The sequence below is a fragment of the Aegilops tauschii genome, chromosome 2 (assembly GCF_002575655.3).
Source record: "Aegilops tauschii subsp. strangulata cultivar AL8/78 chromosome 2, Aet v6.0, whole genome shotgun sequence".
In the NCBI taxonomy this organism is placed as follows: domain Eukaryota; kingdom Viridiplantae; phylum Streptophyta; class Magnoliopsida; order Poales; family Poaceae; genus Aegilops; species Aegilops tauschii.
The window spans coordinates 370,104,076-370,113,200 of record NC_053036.3 but is presented as its reverse complement, the minus strand read 5'-3'; the positions used below and the strand labels follow the sequence as shown (position 1 = coordinate 370,113,200).

Below are 9,125 nucleotides of genomic sequence, written 5' to 3'. Positions count from 1 at the left end.
GTCATATTGCTTTGCATGATCGTAAGATAGCTAGCATGATGTTTTCATGGCTTGTCCATTTTTTGATGTCATTGCTACGCTAGATCATTGCACATCATGGTACACAGCCGGAGGCATTCTTATAGAGTCATATCTTGTTCTAGTATCGAGTTGTAATTCTTGAGTTGTAAGTAAATAAAAGTGTGATGATCATCATTATTAGAGCATTGTCCCATGTGAGGAAAGGATGATGGAAGCTATGATTCCCTCACAAGTTGGGATGAGTCTCCAGACTTTACAAAAAAATAAAAGAGGCCAAAGAAGCCCAAATTAAGAAAGAAAAAATGAGAGAAAAGAGAGAAGGGACAATGTTACTATCCTTTTCCACACTTGTGCTTCAAAGTAGCACCATGATCTTCATGATAGAGAGTCTCCTATGTTGTCACTTTCATATACTTGTGGGAATTTTTCATTATAGAACTTGGCTTGTATATTCCAATGATGGGCTTCCTCAAATTGCCCTAGGTCTTCGTGAGCAAGCGAGTTGGATGCACACCCACTTAGTTTCTTTTTGAGATTTCATACACTTATAGCTCTAGTGCATCCAATGCATGGCATTCCATACTCTATTTTTGTCTTCTCCACAACCACCATATTCTATTCCACCTATAGTGCTATATCCATGGCTCACGCTCATGTATTGCGTGAAAGTTGAAAAAGTTTGAGAACATCAAAAGTATTGAACAATTGATTGGATTGTCATCGGGGTTGTGCATGATAAAATACTTTGTGTGATGAAGATGGAGCATAGCCAGACTATATGATTTTGTAGGGATAACTTTCGTTGGCCATGTTATTTTGAGAAGACACGATTGCTTTATTAGTATGCTTGAAGTATTATTGTTTTTATGTCAATATTAAACTTTTGTTTTGAATCTTATGGATCTAAATATTCATGCCAAAATAAATAAAATTACATGGATAAATATGTTAGGTAGCATTCCACATAAAAGTTCTGTTTTTATCATTTACCTACTCGAGGACGAGTAGGAATTAAGCTTGGGGATGCTTGATACATCTCCGACGTATCTAGAATTTTTTATTGTTCCATGCTATTATATTATCTGTTTTGGATGTTTTATATGCATTAACCTAGAGCCCAGTGCTAGTTTCTATTTTTTTCCTTTTTTTGAGTTTTACAGAAAAGGAATATCAAACGGAGTCCAAACGGACTAAAACTTTCGCAATGATTTTTCTTGGACCAGAAGACACCCAGAAGACTTGGGGAGAGGGCCAGCCCAAGGACTCCACAAGCCCTTAGGGCATGCCCTAGGGGGGCGCCCCTGGCTTGTGGGCCCCTCGGGAGTCCACCGACCTCCTTCTCATCTCTATAATTCCTAAAATATTCCATAACCACCAGAAGCGTCCACCAAGCCTCTGTTCCCATGAGATCCCATCTTGGGGCCTTTTCTGGCACCCTGCCCGAGGGGGATTCGATCACGGAGGGCATCTACATCAACTCTATTGCCCTTCCGATGAAGCTTGAGTAGTTTACCACAGACCTACGGGTCCATAGCTAGTAGCTAGATGGCTTCTTCTCTCTCTCTTTGATCTTCAATACAATGTTCTCCTATATGTTCTTGGAGTTCTATCCGATGTAATATGAATATTATTTGAGTCTTTTTTGAACTCTTTTATGCATGATTAAATATCTTCGTATTTCTCTTCGAATTATCGGTTTGGTTTGGCCAACTAGATTGGTTCTTCTTGCAATGGGAGAGGTGCTTAGTTTTGGGTTCAATCTTGCGGTGTCCTTACCCAGTGACATAGTACGGGTAGCGAGGCACGTATTGTATTGTTTCCACCAAGGATAAAAAGATGGGTTTTTCATCATATTGCTTGAGTTTATCCCGCTACATCATGTCATCTTACTTAAAGCGTCGCTCTGTTCTTATGAACTTAATACTCTAGATGCAGGAGGAGTCGGTCGATGTGTGGAGTAATAGTAGTAGATGCAGAATCATTTCGGTCTACTTGACACAGACGTGATGCCTATATTCATAATCATTGCCTTGGATGTCGTCATAACTTTGTGCTTTTCTATCAATTGCTTGATAGTAATTTGTTCGCCCACCGTATGTTTTCTTCCAAGAGAGAAGCCTCTAGTGAAACCTATGGCCCCCGGGTCTATTTTCCATCATATATTTTCAGATCTATAAACCAAAAAACCCAAAAATACCTTGATGCAATTTATTTGTTTTTACTTTGTTTTATGTTTTAGTAATCTTTTATATCTATCTCTATCAGATCTCATCCTTGCAAGTGACCGTGAAGTGATTGACAACCCCTTTATCGCGTTGGGTGCAAGTGTTTGATTGTTTATGCAGGTGCATAGATTGGAGACTTGCGTGTACCTCCTACTGGATTGGTACCTTGGTTCTCAAACTGAGGGAAATACTTATCTCTACTTTGCTGTATCACCCCTTCCTCTTCAAGGGAAAAACCAACGCAAGCTCAAGAAGTAGCATGGGGCCAGTACAATCTTTGTTTGTGGAAGTCGCTGCCGCCGGCTGAGAAAACCTGGCAAGTGGCGTTCAAGAAGGAGATGGCGGAGGAGGAAGTCAGGTACTAGGCGGTCTGTGAAGCCCGCGAGGCCCATGGAAAAAGGAGGCGGTGGAGCTTTGGGGGCGGGTGCGTCATCGTGCGGAGGAGGTGTACAAAGACGGGCACTTCACGAGGAAGGTCAAAGGCGCTAGGCGCCTCATCGCTGCGTGGAGGTGGGCTGATAAGCTCCAGCGTGCCACCGACGAGGAGCTCCGGTGGGCGCCCAACGTATCAGGGCTCTGGGACTGGGGGTACCCAGGCCCGTCTGCCTGCGGCCCAGGACGCAACGCGTGGTGAAGGCCCAGTGCGGGCCGTCTCCAAGGCTCCTCAAGCTGGACCCTCGCGAGGGTCTTCGCCTCGCGAGACGCACATCACCAAGGACCTCCTAAGACCCTCACTTGGGTTAGCCTCCCAAGTCCCCTCACGGGGCAGACATCTCTAGGCTCGCCACCCGCCTCGCAATGCACATGGGTGACGCGAGCCATGACGGGTATCGTCAGGACAGGTGCCAGCGGGCGCGGATGGTGAGGCTATCTTATTTGGTGCTAAAGGGACAAGGCCAGCGCGCGGGTTACCAAGGCGGCCCCAAAGGTTGCCTCTTTGGTGCAACAAGACCAGGACGCTGGCTCGGCAGGACGGAGGTCATCACCGAGCCCACTGATGCATCACGCCCGGAAGCTTTGCATGCGAAGACCACCTTTTGCCAGGATAAGATGTACTCTTGCCCCCCATAAAAATTGGCCGTTGTGGTATCCCTTCCCGCCTAGAGTTTTTGGGGGAAGAGGACCAAGGCCGGTATAAGTATAGGCTAGTCTCCACCATAGCCAGAGGTCGAGTCTAGATCCCTCCCAAGGCACCACATCCTTGTACTAGTTCATATTCATCCTCCCTCACGAGGCAATCCACCACAAAGTAGGAGTAGGGTTTCACACCGCAAGGTGGCCCAAACCTGGGTAAATCATCATGTTATCCCTTTCTTCCTTCTCACTCAAGCACGCCGGAGCATCGCCGTGAGGCAGTGAGCAGCGGGTCATAGCTAGTGGAGTTCTTTGCGCAAACCCTAGAGTTCAAACCATTCTTTGGATCTCCGGAGCCCCGATTCTGACACAACGAAATGGCAAGATCGTTCGCGCTCGTCCGCCAGCAAGAGGCAGATCGGTACATCAAGCGCTGCGAGGCGGAGGAGAAGGAGTACTGCCTCCACGTTGGGAAGACGCCGCGCACCAGGGAGCTGCTGGCGAGGGGTTTCCGGAATACTGCCCCCAGGAGTGATTATTAGTTTTAGTATTGTTCGTTATCAATTTTATGCATTGTACATAGTAGTTAAGTATCATCACGTATATGTGATGATATTATATATATATATATATAGGGCTGGACTATTCTGTTACCCGTAATAGAATATTATTCTGTTACCCCCCGCCCTATATAGGCGCGACGCGCAGACCACCGTAGAATCCCCCCGACCCAGCCCGAACCCAACCCGCCTTCTTCCGCCGGAGGCAGCCGTCGTGGGCGAGCGAGCGACGGCGGCAGCCGGAGCGAGGGAGCCCGCGGTGCCGTGAATGGCCGGCGACGGATCCGCCGCCGCCTCCTGCCTCCCTCCGTCGCCGGATCCATCGATGGGGCCGTCATCCCCGCCTCCTGCCTCCCTCCATTGCCGGATCCATGGACATGGCCGTGATCCCCGCCTCATGCCTCCCTCCGCCGTAGGATCCATCGACAAGGCCGTGATCCCCGCCTCCTGCCTCCCTCTGCCGCCGGATCCAACGACGGGGCCGTCATCCCCGCCTCCTGCCTCCCTCCGTCGCCGGATCCAATGACGGGGCTGTCATCCCCGCCTCCTGCCTCCCTCCGTCGCCGGGGCTCCTTCTCCGGGGCAGTGATCCCCGCAAGGTGCTGCCTCCCTGGACCTCTTCGCTAGACGTCCACCACAAGCAGGAGCTGCATCAATGGCGCCGCCTCCCAAGAACATGCCAGTACGCCGCCCACGAGAGGAAGAAGAAGAAGTCAGTCCACTGGAGGTAATGTCCGCTTCCCACGTTTGTGTCAGTCCATCAGTACATCAGTCCTGCTATGAAGAAGAACCTGACAGTACATTGCAAATGCTTGATCAGTTCATTACACCCCTGCCACTTGATGCACAATTTGGATGTCGAGGTTACTGTCAGTACCTCTAATATGCTAGCTTCAGTTCAAGCCAAAAAACATAAACTTATGCATCAGTCCAAGTAGCTACTAGGCTTTATATAAGGTTCAGCTACCACTTCAAGTTGTATGATGTTATTTCTAATAGTACATGTCGTGTAGTTGCGTCAGTTCGAACTAGTGAAAGAATGTTGTTGAAAAAAATATACACTTGTTACACAGCAAGTTCAATGATACATAAACTAGGAGTACTTCTAGTGTAGTTGCATAAGTTATAGATGAACAAAAGAGAAGACATGCATCAGTTATATATATATATATATATATATATATATATATATATATATATATATATATATATATATATATGCATATCCATACATCTCTGAAGTTCAATGTTCAATTTGCAAGCAGTGCACCAAAATGTTTATGCATCAGTTATAGGGAAAAAGATAAAAACCTTTCCATAACAGATGAAGTTCAATGTTCAGTTTACAAGCAGTGCTAAAAAACAGTACATCAGTGTTGAACATGTACGTTCATCAGTGCGACTGAAAACGAAACCAAATACAAAATAGAGAAAAAAGTTTAAATAACGGCCAGCGATGCAAGTTGAACTTGTACATTGCCTTCAGTGCATGACATGTTACCCATAGCATGTATACGAGAAAAATGCAGAAAAGATTAATCCCAAAACTGTTGAAAGTCATTGTAGAAGCATGCAAGGCGGCACACACAGCGAGCGTTTGATGAGCCAAGCAGATATGGGGCACCGCCTAGTTGGGTAACACCAGAAATAGCACCTGGATACTTCAACAATACAGGAAGATTTCAAGATACACCGGAATCATCAGAAGCACGGACAGGTTCTTCTATGCAGCAAACACCAATGTCTGGGAATACAAGCTTTTGCCACTGCTGGGTTGCAACAAGGCCAACAATTTCCCCAACAACAAATGTTTTCCTTCCCTAGCGCATGCAGAAAGGCAAGGACAGGGAGCCATGGATGGGTTGCAACAAGGCTTCCACCAGTCGCTCCGTCAACATCAATCATCCATTTTGCAAAAGCGGTTGCGACGGGAAGACCAGGCCAAAGAGACAGAAATTCTAGCCACTCTAGCAGGTTCCAAAGTACAAGATATGAGCCATATAGACAGGAGCAACCTCACAATGAATCTGAGGGGAGACGGCCGTACAATGATAGACGGAGATCTTCGTCAACATTGCTACCTCCGAGAGATGCATTGCTGCATGTGCCAAGGGTGACACCACCCGCGCCCATACACCAGGGTGAACAGCAAACACCGGAGGCAGCACAGAGCTATACACATGTAAGTATCCATATAGAAAAAAACATACAAGCACAGTCCATACCATGGTACTGTGACCACCCCATCTAACATTTTCATAACTGCGTTTTTGTTTGCTCACTGTTGCGTGCAGCCACCTAACATTGAAGCTTACGTTCTGCCAAGGCTAGAGATGCGCTTTGAAACTTTCGAAGAAGCAAAGGACTTCTACAACGTCTATGCAAAGCACGCGGATTTTGCTGTCAGGGAAGGCCCCAAGTTTAAGACCGGAGCCTACCTTTATTGCATGTGCTATGGAGTCTATGAATCGAAGGTCTCAGAAGCAAATAGACAGCGGAACAAGACGACAGCCAGGACTAACTGCGGGGCTAAAATGTGGCTGAAGAGGTAAAAGGATGGAACATTTGTTGTAAAAGAGATAGTCTGGGAACACAACCACATGCTATAGCTCACTCCGCAAATGCTTGTCTTCTTGCACTCCCACAAAAACTTTGACAAAACAATCTTGGAGTACGTCAAGTACCTGCATTTCAAAGGCATTGAACACGCGCAAATCATGAGCATACTGGGCGGTGATGACCCTGGTAGCTACTTCCTCGAAATGAATGCCAAAGACCTGATTAACCTGTAAGTACAAACTTGTTCTGCTCCCATAAACCGCCTCCATTTTTTTCCTCTGTCAATACAAACATATTACGCAACGCATGACCTGACGCCAGTTCAACATGCATTTTTGAATGAACTTTTAATATGAAGGAAAGCAAAGAATTCAAGGATGGATGATGTGGACGATGTCCTAAAGACTGTCAACTTCTTTAGGGAGATGATAGCTATAAACAGGGAATTCTTCTGCGACATGCAACTCGATGAGTCCGACAGAGTTAAGAACATATTCTGGGTGAATGCAAGCTGCCGAGGGGCCTATCAGGACTTTGGTGACTGCGTAATGTTTGACACCACATATAAGACCAACAAGTACCAGATGCCACTTGGGGTGTTTGTCGGTACTAACAACCACTTACAGACTACATTCTTTGGTTTCGCCCTGATAAGAGACGAGGATGCAGATTCATTCAGATGGCTGTTCAAGACATTTTTAAGGTGCATGAGAGGGAAGGCTCCTACATGCATCCTCACAGGTACAACCGCCAAAACCACTCCCAACCACCCCCCCAAATAAAAGGAAAATAACATAGTAAAAATGTTGTGTCAGTTCTATTTCTATATATGCACCACCATCTGCTGACCACTCCACGTCTCTTTCCTCATTACCAGACCAGTGCCTGGCAATGGTTTTGGCGATCCTAGATGCTTTCAAGAACACAATACACAAGCTGTGCCGCTAGCACATTATGAAGAAGTACATGGAACACCTCGCATACCTGTACTACCTACACAAAGACTTTAAGGATGAATTCACATCAATCCTCAACCGGCCCCTCATGCCAACTGAGTTTGAGGCTGCCTGGAAATGACTCATGGAAAGGTACAACCTCCATGATGATGCCACGATGCTGGGCATGTGGAACGAGCATGAGAAATGGATATCAGCCTACTTCAAAGAAATTTTCTGCGCCAAAATGACATCTACACAACAAAGTGAGAGCATGAACTATGTGCTCAAGAGGAACTTCGTGAGTGAGAGACAAAACCTACACCGGTTTGTCAGCTAGGTAAACTCCTGCATCGAAACAGGAGGCAGACAGAGAACCAAGAGACAATGGGTAACAGGGTATAGCTCTATCACCTGTCGTGAGACAAAAAAATGCTTACTAAAGTAAAACTTTATTAGTTAGACAAATTTTTTGCTGCAAGAAAACTAATAATTTGGTCATCATTCTTTGCATGTGTAGAAGGAACAAAACACGCTGACCTTCTATGGGTTTGACACCCAGATGGCAAAGGTTTACTCACGAGCTGTGTACAGCGAGATCAGAAAAGGCTAAAACTGAGCACACTCTTCACGACGATAGAGACGGAACAGCCCACAAAGTACCCCGTGCGCTACAACAACCCGCAAAAACTGTCTGCGTGGTCTCAGCACGTGTTCCAGGTGGTTGCAGACCCCATGGGAGAAACATATGAGTGCGAGTGCAGGCTATGGGACCACACAGGTGAGGACTAAAAAAAGATGTTACATATTGTACTACTTTTTTTGCAAAGTTTTTCTTCGAACGAAATGACAAAAAACATGCACCTCTTCCAAAAAAATACAGGTCTTTTCTGCGTGCATGTCCTGTGCATGATGCAGACAATTAAGGCTGCCAGCGTTCCAGAGAAATACATCCTCAAGAGATACACCAAACACCCAAACATCCAGCCAACATTCAACAGAAATGACTTGCAGAAAGTAGCGTCAAACAAGGCATCCCAATACTGCATTGAAAGCTCACTGCTGATGCTGAACATGAGGGTGCACAGAAAGAGCTTGAGAAGCCAAGAGCAAATGGTGAGGTGACGGGTCGTCATGGACAAACTTGAACAAGAACTCGACGCCATGCATTCTGCTGAAAATGGAGGTGTCGCAGACAATGAAGCCATTGAGCAGGATATTGCTACAATGTTATCCGAGATGAACCATCTGGGAGCTATTGACCCGTTCGACAACGAGGAAGATGGGCAACAGCAACCAGAGCTTGCCCATGTGCACACTCAAGAGCAGCAACATGCTCACATGCAAGATCATGAGCTTGACGGTGCTGCAGGCGAACGACATGACAACAAGACATCCTACCGGCAGCAGCAGGAAAGGGTGATTAAACCACCCATATTCTCAAACACAAAGGGGAGGAAGAGTAAGACGCAAGCAACAAAAGCAGCGAAAGCAGCAGCCAAAAAGCCGCCACGCCCCATCAAGCGCGTGGAATTTGGCCCGGACGGCAAACCTCTCGGGATAAGGGCATGCGGATTCTGCAACGTCGTGAGCAACCATAACTACCGCACATGCCCACTCCGCACAAATGCCACTGTCAACAAGCAAACGCTGCACAAGCATATTGGAGCCGCCCAGGTTTCTACAAATGGAGACAACACACGTAACAGCTACACTTGCCGCAAGTGTGGGGGAACTGACGGACATAATGC

The 9,125-nt window shown here is 46.5% G+C and overlaps 1 protein-coding gene across 1 annotated transcript; it reads left to right on the top strand.

The window, feature by feature from the left end:
* The first annotated feature begins 4,535 nt into the window (after positions 1-4,535).
* Positions 4,536-8,499, top strand: LOC141041039 (protein FAR-RED IMPAIRED RESPONSE 1-like). Its single transcript, XM_073507150.1, has 7 exons — positions 4,536-4,607; positions 6,175-6,428; positions 6,798-7,142; positions 7,528-7,675; positions 7,895-7,945; positions 8,095-8,155; positions 8,258-8,499. Exons 1-7 carry the CDS (start codon positions 4,536-4,538, stop codon positions 8,497-8,499), a joined length of 1,173 nt encoding a protein of 390 aa, XP_073363251.1.
* The last annotated feature ends 626 nt before the right edge of the window (positions 8,500-9,125 follow it).

Excerpts from the sequence above, each read along its gene's own strand:
- LOC141041039 (XM_073507150.1), top strand. The coding sequence starts at position 4,536 with ATGGCGCCGCCTCCCAAGAACATGCCAGTACGCCGCCCACGAGAGGAA. Across the intron at positions 7,143-7,527 it reads CTGTTCAAGACATTTTTAAG|GTACAACCTCCATGATGATG; the intron begins GTGCATGAGAGG and ends ACTCATGGAAAG. Across the intron at positions 7,676-7,894 it reads ATGTGCTCAAGAGGAACTTC|AAGGAACAAAACACGCTGAC; the intron begins GTGAGTGAGAGA and ends TTGCATGTGTAG.